The sequence below is a fragment of the Olea europaea genome, chromosome 6, assembly GCF_002742605.1.
Source record: "Olea europaea var. sylvestris chromosome 6, O_europaea_v1, whole genome shotgun sequence".
Lineage (NCBI taxonomy): Eukaryota > Viridiplantae > Streptophyta > Magnoliopsida > Lamiales > Oleaceae > Olea > Olea europaea.
The window spans coordinates 18,258,736-18,281,417 of NC_036242.1; the positions used below are offsets into that span (position 1 = coordinate 18,258,736).

The 22,682-nt window shown below is 32.7% G+C and overlaps 1 protein-coding gene across 2 annotated transcripts; it reads left to right on the top strand.

Annotated features, from left to right (window-relative positions):
- The first annotated feature begins 13,963 nt into the window (after window positions 1-13,963).
- LOC111396059 (E3 ubiquitin-protein ligase RZFP34-like) lies at window positions 13,964-17,453 on the top strand. Of its 2 annotated transcripts, none has more exons than XM_023022329.1 (13): window positions 13,964-14,076; window positions 14,518-14,656; window positions 14,813-14,900; window positions 14,992-15,051; window positions 15,546-15,578; window positions 15,677-15,754; window positions 15,842-15,885; window positions 16,148-16,188; window positions 16,274-16,353; window positions 16,431-16,522; window positions 16,789-16,858; window positions 16,946-16,987; window positions 17,086-17,453. In XM_023022329.1, the coding sequence occupies exons 2-13, from the start codon at window positions 14,571-14,573 to the stop codon at window positions 17,236-17,238; spliced, it is 867 nt and encodes a 288-aa protein (XP_022878097.1). In that variant the 5' UTR covers window positions 13,964-14,076; window positions 14,518-14,570; the 3' UTR covers window positions 17,239-17,453. The 2 variants fall into 2 exon arrangements, with proteins under 2 accessions (XP_022878097.1, XP_022878098.1); XM_023022330.1 differs by lacking the exon at window positions 13,964-14,076 and adding an exon at window positions 14,222-14,376.
- The last annotated feature ends 5,229 nt before the right edge of the window (window positions 17,454-22,682 follow it).

Here is a 22,682-nt window from a genome sequence, read left to right on the forward strand (position 1 = left end):
GAAATTTATTACCTATAAGCAAAAAAGTGGAACTCTTGTTTATTAGGCGGTTAGGTCCAATCGAGTACCTATATATTAAGGGTAGTGTTTGGGGGTGTAAAGGGCAGCCCTCATGAGATGTCACGCAAAGTGTACAGACAAGTGAAGGTATGAATTCATACAAACACAATGTTATATGTAAAAAAACTCTTTCAGAAGGGAAAGTTTTTTTAAAAATTAATTTTCAAATACCGATTAAATTAATTTTTTCAGGAAGTCGTTCTACGGGAAGTGGAAGAAAAAACAAAAACCACATTGCATGGACTCTAAATACTCTATGTACATTCTTGTAGGCGTAGTGTACAAACAGTTCTTGTTCCCTAATTTGTTGGGGCACATCCCGTGATTTATCTCGCTCACAAAACTACAGGAGCAGGACGATTCAACCTTTAAATACTCTATGTACATCCTACAAGTCTTAGGGACAAGACTCCGGTACAGAAACCTCAATTTCCTTGAGGAGTCAGACCAAGGGTTAATGAAACCTAAATACAATGTCCTCGTTTGTCCTTTCTTTTTCTATCGGGTTAAAAAGTAGATAAATTAAAATTTAGCTTTGATGAATTTAAGATCAAATGTGTGTGTGCGTGCCTCTATTTTTTTTTTTTTTATAGGCACTATAGATTATGCTCCTGTTTGTTTCTAATTGTTGGAAGAAAAGAATTCATTTTTTGCCCATTTTCTTGTCAGCATGTGGGACTTGGTGTGAGAGAAGAAGTCAACAATCATGGCTAGTTGTTCTGCAACGGTAGGAATATGAATTATAATTGAGAAGAAAAATTGGAAACAAACATGGGCTATATTGTCTACTAAAAAATGTTAAAACAACTAAAATTTTCGGCTATATCTGATTCTTTTTGGCTAATGATTTTGGTTGAAATAGTTTTTGTGCTATTTTTTTTATCTTTTTATTTTATTTAGATATTTGAAAGGCATTCGATGAACTTTTAATATTCTGTGCAGAATCAAATGTCCTATGGCCCATGGGCAAGACGCTGTACAAGAATCTCAGGTTTCATTAAGGGTTCGAACCAATGACTTACGGAGTACAGGGCTAATAAATTTCTTTTTCTTTGATATAAAAGAAATCCAAAAGAAATTTGGGAAGCAATAGAGCTACAACCTCCTTTACATAGCGGCTGACAACCCCCTCACAACAGAGGGACCCGAGCCTTCTTTATTGGCGCGGCTCATCTATTGTGAGGGGGTGTAATTTGTACAGTTTTAATAGGATTGTACAAATATCAAAATCTAAAAAATTTACATATTTTCCGTAAATTTTAAATGACATAATTGAGCAATCCCATGTGCAGTTGAACCACCTATATTGCAATGTACTATAACAAAAACTCGTGATTAATTGACTTTAAACCCATAAATCACGCCGGTTGGATAATTAAATAAATTGAGAAAAAATTAAAAAATTTCAACCAATGATTGAGGTTAGTAAGGTACCGAATAAATACGCGTTCTGTTGTCACATAGTATTAATAATTTTCTCTTCATGGTACATAGAAGTCCATTCTTTTAGAAACTTCACAAAAATATTCCTTTTAGGGTAACTGTACTTTTACTTCATTCAATCAAATAACTTCACTTCAAAATTGTTCAAGAAGTAAGTGCATTTTAATTTGATTTTAATCGAAAGTTCAATTTTGTCTTTTAAACTGACAAGGATTCGATAACTAACAAGAAAAAAATATGATCGTCATTTATTTCACAGATGTTATACTTATTCTACACAGTAACTAAAGCTATGTTGTGATAACCATCATATATTGATTGTTACTTATCAAATTCTGTCGTAGTCTCATAGAAGAAGTCAAGGGCGAAGCACAACATAGTCTAGTGCTGGTAGATGCACAATCCCATCCCTTTTGCCTCTTTTTTTGGGGAAAACAAAATCAGAAGTTGGGTATTAACTATGCACCAAATCAATTTTCAAACATTAAGTTTAGAAAATCAAATATCAAGTGTTAATTCAATATTGTAATTTTAAATAATAATATTATCAAATTACATTAATCTACTCTCACCCACCCCACTGAACGACCGTCCCCATCCCAAACCCATCCTCGTGCACCCATCGTCGTCATCTCTCTTACAATCTTCGGCATTCGTTGACTGTTGACATACACCCCATCAGCGACTTCTTCTGCAGCGACTGAGCATCACTGGGTCAAATAGTAGGGATGGAGGGAGAAATTTAATGATTATTGGATAATATTGACTGAGCACCATCGATGACTGATCAACGGTGACTCAGCGGTGCTATTATAATTTAAAATTATTTTTTAAAACTAAAAATTTAAAAAACAGCCCCTTGTATAATTTATAGAGTATTTATTGGACCAAATAACTTCAATTTTCATTGTTGAAATCTGGTTAATTGAATTTGTGACCCATTCGAATAACTGAGGACGGAGAGATCAATGGCATGTAACCAGATATTTTGAATTTCTAAATTGTGACCTATACATTTTGGCATGTGTCCTGTGACCATTGGACATTGATCTATGACCAATTTTAATTGATTTGCGACATATAAACATTGACTTGCGATTAATTTTAATTGATCTTGGACTTGTGGACATGTGGACCTACTGATAATGTACCGTGATATGTGGACATTGATATGCAACCTACCATAGTGATGTGTGATCGCATGGTGACTTGTGAATAAATTGTGAGTCATCACAACCTGACCCGCACCGGAACCACAATGTGCAACCCACCAACCACTATCTCTGCCACCAAATTCCACCACAACCACTACTACAACACTCCACCGTGACCACCACTATCTCAAAAATTACAATCTCAAAATCACCACTACACTACCATCTAGCCATCTCATAGCATCAATACAAAAAAAGAGTCCCCAATTCCACCACTACCAACACCAAATAACTGCAGTGGCATCATCAAACAACTACAGAAACATTGCCTAACACCCACATCAAACAACTGCAGCGTGACTCATCTCAAAATCCCACGATCACCTATGACAACTACTGAACCTCCAAACAAATGGCCACTTGAGGCTGATTGAGTGTCGCTGCAGCGCTAAGATTTGAGCCTGCGCATAGTTTGTTGATGCTTAGATCTGAGCGTTGCCACGCGCGGGAATTTCATAGAGTGATCGGTTCAAAGCATTTTAGAGCGTTGTTGGGCAAATAGAGTAGATAGATTGGCGATTGAGCGTTACCAATTCAGAGCACCAACGTCGATTAAGAAAGAAACCCCGCGATGATAAAGGGCAAAAAAAAAAGAAATCGGCAGAGAGAAATTTAAAACCTGGTCGATGACTAAATTATAGAGAAAGAAAAGATATAGGATATTATTAATAATTCAATTATTACCTGATTTTTAGTTAAATAAACCTTACACTTGATTTTTGAATTGAAAACTTAAATACTTATTTATATGTAATTTCCTCTTACTATAATCTAACCTAGCCCAATTCACCAAATCCTTATTCAAATCGAGCACGCTTTTTAGCTCTCAATCTTAGTGCTTGTTGGTAGGAATTTTTATAATTAATTTTTTGACCGTTAGAGATAAAATATGTTCTATCTGTGAGAGAAGAATTCAAAATTAACGGCTATAATAGTAAAACAATGATCAAAAAATTGATTTTAATTCGCTTTTTAGTTGTACCAAACAAACTCTAACCTCTAACCAATTCTACAAATCTGATTGCGCAATTTATGACTCTCAACTCTAAGCCTCTCGCCGTCGTCTTCCATTGGAAGCAAAAGGTGTACAACAATCGCACTCCACACTAAGGGTTCAAACCAAGCACACCTTTTGGAATCAAATCCAGTTTCTCCTCCTTCCCAGTGCAAATCAAATTCAATTTTCTGTAGAAAGTGAGTACTTATTTTCTTTTCTTTTTAATGTATGGAGGTTGATTTGGGCTTAACCTGATAGCATAGTTATTAAAATCGAACCGGACAGACCGATTCAACCTGAAAACCGGTGAACCAGGCACTGATTCGGTCCGATTGACACTGTTTGGTACATTTATAATGAAACTGGACAAGAACCGCCCAAATCAGTTTATATATATCTTCAACCGGGCAGAGTTTGGGTGAACCGAATATTAAATTGGTACATAACAAAATTTAATATCAAAATTGCATAAAAGTTAGACTCGAATTTGCGTTACTTTATTAAAAGGTTGAAGCCTTGACCACCATGGTAGATGTAGAATTGCAACAAATAATGTGAACCAAATATATGTATTTAGTTATACCAAAATGATATAAAATAACATTTATATTGTCTTTTTATTTTAAAAAAATATTTTTAATTAAAAATAAGAACTAACATTGACTCACCGGTTCAACCACTAACCTCCTGTTGAGCCATTGACCCAATGATCTGATGAATTTTTCGGGCCGATGATCGGGTCGGGTTTGATAAGTATGCTTGATAGTGCAGTTGAGGGTGGATTTGAGAGTATATTTTGTTTCGTTTTACTTGATAGGTTGATTTGGGTGGGGCTTAACTTGATTTTGCTTTCAATTAACTTGATTTGAGCTTAACGAAAATGTAAGTGATCGGGTTGGGTGGGTACTTGATTTTGATTTCAACTAACATGTTTTGGGCTTTCAATAAATTATGGCATTTTTAATGTCGCCGTAATATTATTTTATATTTTTATCATCATTAAATTTGTGGTCAAAAACTTAAAGTTTGGTCTTGATTAAATTCCATTTGCACTGGACAGCATTCTTGACTTCGTCTTGGAAGGATTTACCTTTATCGAAATTAAACGAAAGTGTAATTATTGATTGAAATCAAATTAAAGTGGAGTTATCCAGCTGTATCAAATCAAAGTGTAGTCACTGATCGACCAAAATAAAATACAAATCACAGTGGTTTATTATTTGTGCAAATTAACCTTAATTATGTTTTTAACGGCTTCCTGCCACGGATTACTTGCATTTGGTGCGATTAATGTAGTTAAAGCAAGATCAATTAATTTTGTATTTAGTCAACCTTTTATGAGTATAAAAATTGTAAAACGTTTAGAAAAAGTTGAGTAAAACAAGAGCATCAATAATATGTTGCTTATCGAGAGGACTGCACCATATGTGGTGCGGTCGAGCCTCGAGCCAAAGTAGGCCCAACGGTAGCGTGGAGGAGTGCACTATAAATATATGACTGGTCAAGTACGTAATTTTCTTATTCGCCATGCTCTAGTACGAGTCCAACTGCAACATATATAGTGAATTTGATGTGTGTTTTTATATAAATAGGCTAATAATCTTGGTTCTAACATTTTATAGAATGCTCAATTGCCAAAATATAATAATTCTTGAAAAATCATAATATGAACACCGATATGCTTGAAAAAAATCACATATAAGTAAAGTAATCTAAAAAGTGGAAAACTAACAAATAAATTAAGCACAATGCTATATATTTTTTGTTGATGATCCCTATTTAAGGTGATATTAAGTGTCTGTATGAGTTCCATTATTTTGCATTTTGAAATAGTAGATTGATGAAAAATGTGTTGTTAAAAAATAATGAAAAGTTTTGAATTTGCATATAATATTATTTATTAAAGAATGCATCGTTAAAAAGAAGATAGAGAAAAATATATTTTGAAAATAATGGAGATTAAACAAGGGTTAAATTATAAGATCAATAAAGTGAGTCTCATATTTAAAAATTTAATTACTCTTATTATTTCACTCCCATTACTTAGAAATAATCCCTAATTTGTTTATTTAACATTATTTATAAATTAAAAAAAATATTAAATTACACAAAAAGAGCCTCTTATTTTCCAAAAGGAATTTTGTAGAATCATTTTCCCCATTAGTTGTACCGGTTCCTATCCAATTTATTTGATTTAAATGTTTACGCCAAATATGATCACCCAAATCTTATATCATTTCTTTCTTGGTACGTCTACTTTCAAGTAATGTTATTAATGGTTGCATCAAGCACAATATAATATAACATTGTAGACCTCAAAAAAAGTAAAAATACGCATCATCGTGGCTTATTTGTTTACTTATAAATAATAGATAAAGAAGTTTTAGAATAAAATAATCAAAGTTGAAAATATGTAGCTAACTTTTAATATTGAAATAAAAAATTAAGTTTCAAAATTGACAATAAATGGTTAACTTAACTAGTTTGATAGAAAGGCCAAAAAGTTACTTAAAAATTAAAAGTAGTTATCTAACTACGGAATGAGTAAATTGTAAAATTGTATAGATTTATATTTATTTTTAACATCCAACTAATAAGTGAATTAAAGTATTATTAAGGGCGGTGACTGGTTGGCTGGCTGCAATGAAGTGAGAGATGGACAATTGTAGATTTCTATGTGTAGCTGAGTTTGTGAAGGCAAGTAATGGTTGGTATAAGCAAAGAATTTTATTTTTTTACTTTTCTTTCTTACGACCCATTGTCCTCGTTTATGTCAAAGTATTTAAATTTTAAATAATTAAATAAGGATTTTGCTAAGATGATAGAAAATCCATGACCGAAACACTGACCTCCTCTTACAATTGCTGTGGGTTCCGCTGTGAATAAAAAAATGTCGACCCTGTAGCTGTGTGTATTCTGTCAAGCCGCATGTCAGGCATTATGTTGCTGCAGCAAGATCCATTAAATAGTCAGATTGTTTATTAAAGATTCTAAGCCACACCTCCTGCAATGACGGGTCACTTTTTGATCAATTTGATTATTTTTAATTAAAAGTTTGATACATTTATAATTTTCCCAAATAGGTGAATAGAAATGCAAAGTCAAGTATTTTATAATCTAGTTCTTTAAAAATAAAAATAAAAAAGGATTGTAATAAGAAACGCTCAAATTTTCGCGTTCTTGATATGATTAAACGATTATTATAATGAATACTTAACATTGTTCGAGTCCAAATTTGATATCATTTGATTAGTGAAAACTCAAAAATCATTTTTCTCATTCGTTTTGTTAATAGGACTCGCATAATTAGTCTCTTAAAATTTAAATTGTGAAATGAGATTATCTCTATTTAATGAAGTTTTTGTCTTATATAGAATAAAAATGTCATAATCTTTTAAAATGAGTAAAAAGGGACAACAATGACCATTTGAAAATAGGGTGTCGAATGGATTGTCCTTATGCATAAATTTTTAAGTAAAAAAGTTTGATACATGTATAATTTTCATAATTAGGTGGCAAGAAAATTCAAATTCGAGTATTTTATAACTTAGTTCTTAAAAAAATAAAAATAAATAAAAATCGTGATAAGAAATGCATTATTTTTCACACTTTTGATATGGTTAAACGATTCTCATAGCGAATAAATGATACTTCTCGACTTCAAATCAAATATGGTATAACCTAATAAGCAAAAACCCAAAAAATATATATATTTTTTCATTTGTCTTGTTAATAACACTTGTACAATTATTCTCTTAAAAATTTAAACTATTAAAATGAGATCATCTATATTTATTTATTTATTTATATTATTATTATTATATATACTAAAAATGTCATAATCTTTTTAAATGACTAAAAAGGACAACAAATGTCATAATCTTTTAAAATGACCGTTTGAAAATGGAGTATCAAATGTTGTTATACGGGACGTGGCAACTTTTTACCTTCCCATCCCTTAAAAATCTGTAAACCGCGTTTGGCCTATTCTCCAATTCCGTGTCTACAAGTCGCATCATTTTATTCCTAATTGGTCACTATTGGATAGTACAATTCCTTAGAACGGTTGAATTTGACACGTAGGCTATGGACCATGATTTAACGACTCGTCGACATGTCAATTCTATACATGAACTATTTGAACTTGTCATCTATTGTTCTTGCTTGAACTTTTAAATGACGCTTACTTTGTTATCGTTTCATTATCATTCTAATATTTCATTAGAAAAATTAAATAAAAGTATATACGATTGCATTAATTAAACTTAATTTACGGAATAAGGATAAGTCACGTTACTCTCTACTCTTTATGTAAAAGGACTGAGCCTTGAGATGACACTAAGTACGACCGTAGATGATGACTTGTAAAAATTAAAAAATAAATAAAAATAAAAGGGAACTCTTTCTTCAAATTCATTTAATTCACAATTAAGCATGGGACCTACTTATCCATATTTTAAAAAGGGATAATTGCAATTGAGGTCCCAAATTTTTCAAAAAGTTGCAGACTTTTCCCTAACTTTTCATTGTTGTAGCCGTCACTCCAAATCTTTCAAAACGTTGCGGATAAAGCTCCAATGGATGTATTCCATCAATATTTCTGTTAGTTGACCGAAACATTGGACTTTGACCACATATTAATCAATTATAAAATGACAAAATGGTAACTTTATATTTTTTACATAAAAAAACTTAAATAAAAAAGAACCAAAAAAAAAAAAGAAAACAAAATAAATAGAAAAAAAATCTTTTTCTCCCTCATCCCCACTCCCACTCCCACTCCCACTCCCAACCCCAATCCCTAACCCAAAATCGAAAATTCACCGGCACCGCCATCTTCCATTAGCACTCAAAAAATGGCCATCTTTTGAAAGCCCTAGCTTTTTCTGGGATCCGTCACCATCTTCCTTATCCCTGATGCCTTGGCAATAATCCCTATAGAGTTCGTGCTCATCGCCGTCAGTAGGTTCTCTTTCGCTCCATTTTCCCACTTACGCTTGAGATTGTACTGTTGGGCGTAGACACTCCGACCTCCTCCTCCTCCAAGTCTGTCGCTGCAGGCAAGCGGTTAACGTCAATACCCTTCAGAACCCTCCTGGTTCTCGATCTGCTATAACCACGCCAAATGCGTTCAGAAAAACTTGCTACAGAATTTGTCAAGATTAAATAACCAAAAAAAAAAAAAAATTGGAATCTGAAAGCCGAGGTTGACGAAAAGAAGAAGAAGAAGTGGATCAATTTTTCAGATACTAACTATGTCTTGCTGCTTGTTAAGTTGTTAACAGCTTTTTTGTCGTGTGTGTGTATATATATACACATCCATTTTTTTTTTGCTGGGAAAATCAAGTTTGACTCAAACCCAAATCTTCTTTGTCCAAAATCATTTTCCCAAAAAAAACAAAACCCAAGTTCTTGAGTACCTGGCTTTGTAAAGAGAGAAGAAACTGAAGGTAAAGCATTGATTCAATTGATGAATGTAGATTGGCATGTGGGGATGCAATAAAACTATTTTATAGATTAGAAATTAGGCTCTTGGAGATGGTCAATTTTGAGTGCTAATGGAAGATGGCCATGCCAATGGCCGTTAGGAGGTGGTGGTCGATTTTGGGTGAGGTGGTGGTGATGGTGGATTTTCGGTTTTGGGGGGGTAAAGGAGGAGAAGATTTTTTTTTTCCCTTTTTATTTTGTTTTCTTCTTTTTTCTGTTGTTTTTTATTTAAGTTTTTTTGTGAGAAAAATATAAAATTACAATTTTACCCTTTTATAATTGATTAATATGTGGTTATAGTTCAATTTTTCGGTCAACTAATAGAAATATGGATGGAATCCATCAATTAGGGCTTTATCTGCAACGTTTTAAAAGGTTTGGAGTAACAATTGCAACAAATGAAAGTTCAGGGAAAAGTTTGCAACTTTTTAAAAGGTTTAGGATCTCAACTGCAATTATCCATTTTTAAAAAGATCATTAGTTTGAATTCTTAAGGAAAGCAACTTTGTTATTTCTATCTACTTACTGTCGTGGACTCTATATGATGATTATATTTTCTTCACGCATCTCTTTGATATTGACAAAATTCACATCTCGTCTTGCAGTTTGCACTCTATCAAATTTATCAAATAAACTATAATATTGTTTATGGTACTTATTAAGTAACTATTTTGTCAAATGAAAATTATTTATATATAAGGACTCGAAAAATTACTTCCCGGATATTATACAATTTGCCATTTTTTTCAAATTTTATTTCATTAGGTGATTTAAATTAAGTGTGTTTCGTTTAGTTAAAAATTTTGTATTTTGTTTACCAATTGTCACTAGCCAAGTGTATCATGTCTACTATGTAAAGAATTGAGAGATTATTATTAAGTCAAATATCGCATTCACATCGTAATCTTTATCCAAACACAGCCTATCAGCTTGGACACGTAAAACAATAGGAAACCACGTTCCGCTCATGCAAAAATACACGCACTTGGAGCCCCCCAGGGCACATCCAAGTTGGCGGAACAATCACATTGGGGGGCTCTGGAACCAAGTGTGGGGAGTTCGATTCCTGGTTGGAGCAGCCAAGTGATGTAATAACCAGAGGAAGGGTTGGAGCAGCTTGGTGATGTAATAACCATGGAGGAGGGTCCCTTTGGGGAAGGAGTAAAAAGCCATGTGGGAACCTGGGAACCAATAAGGGCACAACCTGCGATTTACCTCCACTAGTCACTGAGGGGCCGGGGGCTAGAGGTCCAGGATTTAGTCCGGCTAAGCTGGGACACCTGGGTTATCAAAAAAAAAAAAAAAAAATACACGCACTTGGATTTTGTCAAAAAGTGACTGAACCTGCCATGTTACAATTTCAACATCACAATAAATAAATAAATAAATAAATATACATTCACTTTAAATTTTATCTATTTTAATATATACATGTATATCCATAATTTTAATTAAAATTTTTTTTTTGGTCATGCTCGCCTCATTGCATACAGATTTATTTTGACGTCGATAGAGACTTGTGATAGTATTTTGATAGATTTTAAAAGTAAAAAAGATGAAAAAGAAAAAGGAATAATTGTGGCAGGAAGTGTATTTTGGATCAGAACAGTGAATTTTAGGACATTCGGATTCTTCTATGTTGACACTGACTCGTGCGTGTGAGTTTGCATGTTCAACGGTAAAGAGAAATATCATTGCAACCTTCCAAATTCAAGGAGCCTTCGTACCCACCCGGCTGTTGAAGGTGACATTTTAGTGCTTTCTTTGCTCCCTCCTTAACTACAAGTGACTAGAATATTCACAATTATGCTTGATATGTTAAATAAACGAGAAAATAAATAATTGTTAATCTAAATAATCGGTACGACCTTTAAATCAATAATTTCTGTCAAATTCCTGTTAGAATATTGTGTTACTTGTACATTCAGATAAACAGCTAAGCATGAAGATTATGATTTCAAGAAAAATGATCAACGACAGTTGGTAATCCGACTGTCAAATATTGAAAATAAATAACAACATGAGAATATAAAATGGGGAAATATGAAGTGTGGAAGAGACTATTTTTGGGGATTTCTTGCTTACATAAGTTATTTGAGAATACTTTAGTCCCTTTTTCATAACTATTATTTCAGAACTCTTTAATTTTCATAATCATTTTCAATCACACATTTACAAAATAAAATATTTTGCATGTAAATTCAAAATTTTTTCTTACTTTTTAACTACACATCATTCAAAAAATCACTAGTCAAAACTTCATTTTCTCAAACTAATGACCATCAAACAAGGATATAAATTGATAAAGCAGTTACATGGACTACAAGTGAACCAGAAAGTAACAATCATTTCTTAAATAAATTTTGTTTTACCTTTCTATTGATTGTTTTATTTAATATGTTAAAGAAAGAAGTCATATATATATTCATCCCTCAAGAGTACTTTATTAGTTAATAATTTTTATTGCAAAAGATCTAACGTGAGCGGTATGCATAGTTTTTCCATAAATGAAGGGTAAGAGATGTGAAATCAAGTTATTCATTTCAACTGCAATATCCTAACAGTCAAATGTCCAAAAAAAATAATAATAATAAAATAAATAAATAAATAATAAAATTTTCTTCTTGAGAAAAAAAAGGGAAAATATTTTTTATTCCATATGTATCAAATTTGGACAGAAACTGTAAAAAAATTTAATTCATATAACTTCTCAAATTTTAGTATCTTGTGGAAATTGAATATTACATATTTCTTGTGTGACCTCGTAATCTATCACAAAATTCCAGACTAACAAAAAAAAACCTTATATTATTTTTATTTAACATAATAGGATTTTTTTTTCTACGATGAGTAAAACTGAAATATGATGAATCATCAAATGGATAGAACTTAACTTTTTCTTGCTTTTTTTTTTTTTATGAAATATATAATCTCAGATTTCAAACAAATAATATTATTAAAAAAAAAATGATATCACGTCATCATTGTAACTTACTTGAGCAGCTAACATTGAATGGTTAACTAAATATTAAATATTCGTAATTCAAAGTCGAGCTCAATTATCGCAACCTTTCGTAAATAGTTCAATTGAGCATCGGGTCGACCTTCTCATTTAGCCCCCGTTTGGTTCTCATTAAATTTCATTACATTACATTTCATTTTTTACTTTTCTATTTCAACCGCACAATCTTTCTTAAAATAATATTACATGTAAATCGAAAACCTTTTTTTTTTTTTCAATCACTTATTTTTCAAAAAAATACTATTCCACCTACTTTCATTTGTCGAAAATGGGGGCAGACGGGGCTTAACTCATGAAATTATTTTAATTTTTTTTTTTAAAACTTGAAACGTAATTTGTTGTCTTTATCTCTCTTATTTTCCACAAGCCGAATGAACGGTTAATATTTTGGTGCCCGATTTGAAAGACAATAGGGTACGGAAGTGCATTAAATTGCGTGGGGCCCAATCCTCGTCAACAACGTTATCCATTTCGTTCTCCAATCTAAGCCGCTGTGCTCTAAAAATCTCAAAAGATTTACTTCTGTCCCCCACTTTTTTCAAGCCAAATTGTCTTTATTATCATTTATTTCAAAACTAAATATTAAATATATTAGTAAATTGGATAACGTCGAAGTTGAAAGTTTTGAGGATTTGGCTGTTTCTATCAGGATTAAATCTCAGGATTAGGTCCAGGGCCGAGGTCTTGGATAACGTTGAAGTTGAAGTTGAAAGTTTTGAGGATTTTGCTGTTTCTAAATCCCAAGATTAGGTCCAGGGCCGAGGTCTTGGATAACGTCGAAGTTGAAAGTTTTGAGTATTTTGCTGTTTCTATCACGATTAAATCCCAAAATTAGGTCTAGGGCTGAGGTGGTGCAATCTCGACCTTGGATTTGAATTTTCAAAATTTAGATCGAGGTTGAGATCTGCCATCTCGAGTCTCGACCATGAATCTAATCCCTATCTCCCCCTGTTTTTGTAGCAGAACCCAGATTTTGAATTTTTAATGTCCACTAAAAGCAATAGCAAATGCCATCTATGTTTTGTTTCTAATGTTGTTGTTTTACTTTTGAATGTATGATTTTTAAAATGGTTTTTAGATTCAAGAATATGATTTTTTTTTTTATAATATAAATCATAATCATTCTAGGTGGTGTGCTATTAATGAAACAAAATAAAAAAAGTACAACTTGGAATTGGGTCTAGATTACCTCCATCAAAGGATAATATTATGCTTATTCCAAAACAACGTAGACAACACATGAGATAAAAATCGAGTATAGTTGATCAAGTTTTGATATTTCATGTGTTTTCATTCGTATTATATGTGTTGTGTTTGTAAGAGTCATATTTGAAAGAGGAGGCGAACTTAGAATATAAACAAGTTGGAATATCATTGAATTCATCTTAATCGTCATGTTCGTAATGAGGAATTAGGATTTAATCATAACTAATGAAATACCCAAGACTCATATAATTCGTATCATTTTGATTTTTGAATGTTGGCTTGGATTTTGTCTCCCTTACTGATCTCGCCAATTTGGTTGATTGAAGTAGTAGTCGACTTGTATGACTTGGGTGGAACCTCCTAGAATATTAGTCACGAGGTCATCGACCAAATTGTTGAGGTACATAATATCATAATTACAGGATTTTCATTATTCGTCGACATCATAGGACCACAGAAAGAGTATGCGTTTAGAACAGACGGACGGATACATTGATACAATGTTTCAAAAACAGCTATATATACACCATTGTTAACTGTTGTAGTACCCACCCAACTGTAATAACTTCTTCTATTCTTATCCAGAGTTTACAAACTGTTCATTCTTGGGCCTCAAATCTCCTCGAATATACGACGCCGTTTACGTCGTATGTCTTCCTCTCTCTATGTGCACTGTTTCATAGATTGGCATAGTGTAATAATTGCAAGTAATCTAGACGCAAACGGTAGCGTGTTTCCTCGTCATCTCATCGACTATAAAGTATAAAAAGAAAACTGAAGAAGAATGTGAAAATGTGGAAAATCTTGGGTTTACCCACGTAATATTTTAAAAAATTTGTAATACTGTTGCAAAATTCTTTCCTGTTATATCATTCACTGATTCAAGGGATCATGCTAAAAACCTCAGATGCCCAAAAAAAAAAAAAGAAGAAGAAGAGGCTTATGGGGTTTGATTCTCTCTTTCTTCCAATTCAATTTAAAATATATTCTAACGCAGATATGTTTTGATGCTAATATTTTTCAGATTTGTTTCTGCATAGATTGTTGATTGGATTTTTATTTTTATTTTTTTGGTTGTGAATTTTCAGGGGAATTTCTCTATTGGATCTTGAATCTATTTCCGTAAATTATCAGAAGAGAAATGGACTGCGGTATGAAGCATCAGATAATTTCTCATTCATATGTAGAGGATGAAAGCATGATGGATATGGGATCTGCAAATTACGGGTATGTAATTCTATATTTTCCCTTTCTTTTTGTTTGCTGATCTACTTCTTTTTGCTTGAGTTTTTAACTTTTCGGCCATTTTTTTCTTGAAAAAGTAATTTCAGTAGCAGAATTAAATCTGGTATTAATTTTAGAGTATATTGAATAAATTTTCAGCTGCTTGCATTACCAGAGAAGGTGTAAGATTAGAGCACCCTGTTGCAATGAGATATTTGATTGCCGGCACTGTCACAACGATGCAAAGGTTTGAACCTTGTTATGTCAAAAAAAAAAAAAAAAAAAAAAGATTTTAGCAGAAATTATTGTAGAGTATAACTATTGTTATTCTTGAACAGAATTCAATAGATGTCGATCCACTTGAGCGTCATGATATTCCCCGTCATGAAATAAAAAGGGTTAGTTTTATTTACTCGTCTTTGCATTTGATGCATATGTTATTATCTATGTTAACATAATGTGGATACAAATAGATGGTCAGTTTTAGTAATTTATTCTAATTTAAATGACAAGAAGGAATTTATTTTCTCTTTTACTGAAAAATGAAAATGAAGAAATGGAGTTTTTGTCAAAATTTCAACTTTATTACTTGTCTGAAAATGTTGTTTGATACCATGATACAGCTTCTTATAGATAAGGCATTGATAAATACTTTGTTTTGTTTCTTATCCTCTTTTTCTTTCTCCTTTTTCTCATTGACATTGATGTTATCCAGACTGCGTCAAGAAGTTTGTATTTTTTTGAATTTTTTTCTAGAAATCTGTAAGAATATTCGTGTTCCAAATATTTTCCTTAAAATTTCATTATGCTTCCTTCATCTGTAATTAACTAAACAAACATATGGTCAATAATACGTTCGATTTTACTAATTTTGTTTTATATCTGTCTTCAGGTCATCTGCTCTTTGTGTAACACAGAACAAGATGTGAGTTTCATCCTTCGAAATTCGTAAATAGATGTTAACAATTGACAATTTACTAAATTTATGCTGCTGGATGATTTACCAATTTTATTTGCATTTAGGTTCAACAAACTTGTATTAATTGCGGGACTTGTATGGGGAAGTACTATTGTTCAAAATGCAAATTCTTTGACGATGATGTAAGCTTATTTGATTAAATTCTCAAAACAGTTCATACTTTTTTATCACTTAAATAACCCACTTTTTTTTCTTTTTTCTTTTTAAAGGAATCGAAGAATCAATACCACTGTGATAAATGTCGAATCTGCAGGTTAAGATCTTTTCTGATGGATTTATTTTATTTTCCCATTTGCCAGACCATGGTGCTTTATGCTCCTCCCATCTCGACTCAATCTTCGTACGACTATTGTTTTGTGATAAATTTTCCTGGCATATGAACTCTGTAAAGACAGAGTTTTTCTACAGAATTTTTGTTTATGGCCAATTCGTTTTTCACTCCTTTCTTGAGTAGATAATTTCATTCAACTCTCTGAATATAGTTTTCTTTCTCTTTTGGACTTTTGTCACAACAGAACTGGTGGCAAGGAAAATTATTTCCATTGTGACAGATGTGGTAAGTCATATTTTGATACGATTTTTACTCATACATAGTCGGGGTTATGAACCAAGAAGTTAAAGGCATTTGTCTTCTGTTTTAGGATGCTGCTATTCAAATTTATTGGAGTCACATATTTGTGTAGAAAGAGCAATGCACCACAATTGCCCGGTTTGCTTTGAGGTAAATATATGACGCTGCAGTTGTAAAAAGATAGTGTTTTGATTTTCTATTTTAACATTTTACATCTTGGAATGCAGTATCTATTCGATACCACAAGAGACGTTACTGCATTGCCGTGCGGCCACACCATACATCTCGATTGTGTTAAGGAGATGGAAAGACATTGCCAGTAAGATTTCCTGTCCTCTCCCTCAATTAAACCACATCGTCTAAAAGCTTAATTATTAGAGGTTGTAAATTTTGTGTTCGACACCCTTCCTCACGTGAAGGCTGAAAAGGCCCCTTTGTGCATTATTATTATAAATGGATGTCAGAAAGACTAGAACACAGAATTTTGATATGATGTTGAACCAATTTTTATTTTTTGTAAAGCTTGAGTTTCGTTCTTATTTCATTTCCATCAAAGGCGTTCATTCTAATGTTTTCGGCATACAGGTACTCTTGCCCGGTTTGCTCAAAATCATATTGTGACATGACCCTCATATGGGAGAAGCTGGATCAGGAGGTCTGCATATTCATAGTGATCGTTTTTTTTTTCCCTTTAAATTTTCTCCTGTATCCTGACCATCTCTTTTTTTACTTGGAAATCCAGGTCGCTTCAATACCTATGCCAGAAATGTATCAAAACAAGATGGTAAGAAACAAAGTCTCAAATCATTAAACCCGTATAATGCTTTCGTTACTAAGATATCTAATCTGAAACGCGTAATATTTGATGTCTCGGTAATTTAGGTATGGATCCTCTGTAACGACTGTGGAGAAACATCGGAGGTGAACTTCCATGTCGTAGCGCACAAGTGCCTGAATTGTAACTCCTACAATACAAGGCAGACAAGAGGAGGTCATTCTTTGTGTGCGTCTAGGATGTCAGAAATGGTTAGTTGATTGGATAAAAGAAGGGATTTATCCATTTGTTCGTTCGCTCTTCGCCAAGTATATCTGTACTTCTCAATGGATGGAGCATAATATCATACTGGGGTTCTCATCTATCTTTTTCAGTTGATAGTAGAATCCAGTCATCATTCTGAAGAACACATCCATTTCTGCTATTTTACATTTTTATGAAAATTAATGAAATTTTTTTTTCATCACAAGCTTGACATGGGTCTTCTTTATGTTTGAAACTATGAAAAAAATATGATTGAGTGGATGATACATTAAAAGGAATGATATAATTTATGTCTAAACTATGTATACGACATATTCCATATTTCCTTGTTATGGAGTTTTGCTCAAAAATAATGATGAATAACGCTAGTTTGCCCAAATTTTTTTACTTGAATGGTGGACATCCTCTCACATGTCGTGAGTCCCCTGTGAATAAAAGTTTTCAAAAAAAAAAAGTGCCCCCCCCCCTCATTGTGAGAGTCAGTCACCCTCTTTGTCAAAAAAATTCGATCACTATAGCGGGATTGAATAATGATTCACTATTTTTAGCCACATTTTCTTATTCTTGGACATCCTGATAGTCCAATGATCAGGCAACTATGTCACACTTTTAATTTGCTACTCTTAAACTATTAATGACTTCATCCATAATACATTATAAAGATAAGAGTAATATTATTCGTATTCGCTCCACGTGGTATTCTACTTGTGATTGTTGGACTATTATTATGAAAATTCATTTGATCGTTTCATTTTTCTTAATTATTAAAATCATGACACGTAGGATGTCATATACAATGATTAATATAGTCACTCATTATGAATAACATTATTTTAAAAATAATTTTCCCTTATTTTTTTGGGACTGTAGGCAGCCACCTATGCTGCCTAAGTCCATCCAGGGCCAGCCTTAAAGGAGATATTGAGACTATCATAAATTGAATATGTGCTCTGTTGGTTAGAATTTAAGTGTCGTGCTTGAATATCTTCCGAAAGTGAAAGTAAAAGAAATAGTCCGTTGAAGCTTCACGTGAAATTCTCGTGTCTCTTTCTTGTTATTATCGCTTTTGTTCTTCAATAGTTCCAATCCCGATCACAATTTATTCACAATCTAAATGTCTAATATTGTAGGTTTTTATACCGTATATGTAGTTCGAGGCATTTTTCTATTTTTGAGTGATTTTTCATACGAGATTTACTTTATTCTTGCTATATTTTCTCTTGCTCAAGTGCTAGACAAAGTTATTGGAGTCATGTAAAATTATAGAAGTAGGTGGAAGTTGAGGGAAGTTATGAGTTTGAATTATATTCAAACCACTCCTAATCCACTTTATGAGTTTGAATTATATTCAAACTACTTCTTCTAATTCACTTTAATAACTTGTGGGTCGGGTTTTCAAACATGGACCAGCCACAACTCGTATTTTTCAATAATTCTAAATTATTATATCTCCTACTTAATTTTTTTTCCCTATATACCCACAAAATAAATAAACGATATACAATCAAGAAAACGCCAAAACAAAAGGAATATCTGTATTTTTATTTATCACTTGTCTACTTTTCATTTTATTAGCTTTTTAATTAAAAGACGCTAAAATATCGGAATTTCAAGAAGTTACATTCAAATATTATCTTTTAGAAGATAAATACCAGCTAAAAAAAAAAAAACAGAACGAAACAAAATTCCACTGTACATCTGGTTGTATTTGCTTTGAACTTCCAACTTCGGAGAAATCATTTCATCATAATAACACGAATGAGAATTAAAGGCTTAATTTGAACGTAATTACTGATAAATAAAAAACATTCATGACAAAATTATATTCCCTGATGCATATCACAATGTGGTTGAAAGACGAAGTAATATATTTGATATTTACATTAGAGTCTATTTTCTATTTTTGTTCGACTAAATTCAGGAGCGGAGGGGAAGAAGGGAAACCGTCGACTTTAGCCCGGGGCATATAATTATTGGTAATATTTTTATTTCAGTCCAATACAAATTTTGAGTCGAGTTAAATGCTTTCTTTGACGAAGAATATATTACTAGTTTGTTTCCCATTTATGCAAAAATGAAAATGAAAAATATGTTGATAATAATGTAGGGAAATCTGAATACGTTAATGAACTCCAAGGCACGAAATGAAACGTTATCTTTTAAGAGATGTTTCTCTCCTATTCAACAAAGTCACAACGGGGTATAATAGAAAATCTCTTTCAGGATACAATGGAGGTGTTTGATGCAAATTGTAACTATTTGATCAAACCAAGAAAACACTCGAATATAACTGATTGATGCCAAGAGAAAGAAGGAAGAATAAATTGTTTAATGTGTTTGCAAATGAGAATTCGCCTAGAATTTATAGACACTGAGGCAACTGTTTGAATAGGTGTATCCCTTGAAAGTGACTGTTAAAAATGAACAGATGCACTTATTCAAAAACTTTTAAAAATAAAATTCTCTTTCAGGGGCGTTGCCACCGAGCCCCCACGGGGGTCGCTGCCCCCTCGACCTGACCGGGCAGGTCGAACCCCGTTGCGCAGCGGCAAACACTAATTCGGACGGCAAATCATTCGCAAAACAAAAAATTAAACACATGCAAAATGATGAAAAATATCTAACAAAATATAGTCGTTATGAACCACACACAAAAGATAAAAATTCAAATATGATTGTTTGATGTGATGAATAACAATCATATTTTTCATTTTAATGGGGGAAATAATGGAATACAAACAAGGGCTAAGGAAAGACGAGATGAGTGAGTTGAGGAAGCTTATTACATTTCTAGGTGACGAGGACAACACCATAATAAGTGGTCACCAGCCAAACAATACAAGACTTGTACATAACCATTTACACAATATTTTACATAATGATGAGATGTCAAAAAGAAAGTATAGGAGTTTTTCTTTTATTGACCAATCAAGTAAAGTAATACTATTTAACCCCATTGAAGTTATAACCACAATTTATATGACGCTAATGTGGCATTAAATAATAAAAACAATTAAATCTAACTTATTACCTAACATTACAAAGACTGAGACTATAACCTCAATGAGACTAAATAACATTACTCATGTTATTATATACATGTAACACAACCGCTTTTGTTATACCCATTACTCATTTATCTAGTCAAACGGATATCCATCTACCACTAGAATGATATCCATGACTTTCACTTGACGAAATTGTCATGTATTTGACTTTCATCAAACGTATCAAATTGACTCGTTATACTTACCCCTATATAATTAACAATCTGTTTGGGAGGAATTTTTTATCCAAAAAAAATTGATTTTTTAACCGTTATTTCATTATTGCAGCTATAATTTTTTACTTCTTCCCTTACAAGTGAATCCCACTTTTCTTCTAACAGTCAAAAAATCAATTATCAAAATCCCTCTCCAACGAGGCCTAAATGTCATCAATTGCTCAAATATCTATTCAAACTAGTATACATCCATCATTGAAATTAACAGTGTTACAATTAACTTTCTATCGTTTTAAGTTGATCGTTTTAAGTTGCAAAATATAGATTCCCAAAAATTCCAAAAGACGAACTCAAACTACCCAAAATAATTTATGCTTTCATGTCAGTATTAAAACCCACGTAAACCCTATTTTCTGCCTAGGTAGACTACAAGCATACTATTTCAGTAGAAAACACAAAGGGAAAATACATTTATTTTCTATTAAGAGAATGGAGTACTTTAATCAATCCTTTTTCAATTAAATTTGAGGTCTCCAAGGAGAGGGGCCATCATATGTTTGATTTTCTAACTTAACTAGAATAGAAATATCGATTGTAAAGAGGGTTTCACTTTCAAACCCTGCATAAGGCCAAATTGTAATGAGGGTTCACTTCATTTAAAATTGGGCGTTAGAAACTTGATAATAAAAATTTAATAAAATTTTACCGTCAAATCTTGCTATTTGAAAAAAATAAGGTGGAAACCAAATGCAAGAAATACTTCACAAGCCAGTCTTAGTCTGCAGCACATATCGATACATCTAAGTTACATTACTAGCTGCTTAACGTGTAATCTTTAATGATTGGGTAAGGCAAAACCAAAAAGGAGAGAACATAAAAAATGAAATACCACAGGGGAAAGAGGTTACTCTTGGATTGGGACTAATCATTGCATTCCAAAAAAGCAATAGCCATATCCCTTCAGCCTTCTTGTGCAGCAGCGGCGGCGGCCAATCTCTGCCACATCAGTTCTCGTTGTTCTTCCAACTCTCTGGCCTTTTCTTCCCTTTCTGCATATTGCCTTTGGCATTCCTCGAATAACTCCGCATCCATCTCAAAAAACATTTTCCGAACGTTGACAGTGAGACCATGCACTGCCTGATTCCAGTGGGACTGGATATTCTTTTCTAAAGCATCGAAGATAATTGGCAAAATGACATTCCGGTTTTGGGCAATCAAGCTTACTACATGTTCATTATTCCACAGAAAGAGTGCTCGTTCCGCAACCTGAAACATTACTTTGCCTCAGAAAATACTATGAAGACTGCCTCAATTAATATCATTGATAAACAACTTTTGAGCAAATACTTCTCTCTAATCAACAGATAAGAGAATTATTTCCTCTACATTCTGCATGCACAAAGTGGAAGAAAAATAAAACCTAGGATCCAGACCCTATACAAGTACAACTTATTATTAAAAAGAAAAACTCCTACTAATCAAACCAAATTTGTAGTTGGCTCTCAATGCAACTTGAACTTTTCATCTCCAAGAACTGAAATCTCACTTTCCAGTCAGTAAAAAACTTAAAATATATACAATAGCAGTTATATTCTTGTCTTGGTACAAAATATACTAGCTGTCCAGCAGACAACTTTTTCAGAGTAAAAACACACAGAAGTGCAACAACATATCCAATGACCAATAGAACTCTGATTGGAGTGGCACAAGACAATTTATTTTAGAGCAGCAAACAAGCAAAGCCACAAACCAACCCAATGTTCCACAGAGAGAAGATCTGCAGCTAACTGATTGTGAAGTTTTAAGTGCTATTTCTGCATGTTCCCAATCTTAGATTCATTCAGTCACAATGTCACACCATCATGTTTAGTTAAATAAGATATCAACCAAGGAAATGTCTTTATGGAGTTTTTTAAATCTTTATCTATGTAGCAATTTTTCAATTCCAAAGAACTTCAAAAGCTTCAAAGAAAAATATTGTAAAAACCACATCTTAGGATTAAAGCATATCGTAGTGCTCATTTCCCATAGAATATTAGTGCGACACCAGTTATCTAACAATAAGAATTCTTCACTGTCCAGTCAGCTCACGAAACCTTATCCAATTTTTTTGAACACAAAATTTTGCAATTTTGTGACACTTTTAAGGCTTTCCATCATACAATCCAAAACTTTTAGCGGAGGAGCAGAAGGCAGCAGTGTATCATGAGTAATGAC

Coding starts and splice junctions, on each gene's coding strand:
- LOC111396059 (XM_023022329.1), top strand. CDS start 14,571: ATGGACTGCGGTATGAAGCATCAGATAATTTCTCATTCATATGTAGAG. Junction 15,886..16,147: donor GATAAATGTCGAATCTGCAG/GTTAAGATCTTT, acceptor TTGTCACAACAG/AACTGGTGGCAAGGAAAATT. Junction 16,988..17,085: donor AAATGTATCAAAACAAGATG/GTAAGAAACAAA, acceptor TCGGTAATTTAG/GTATGGATCCTCTGTAACGA.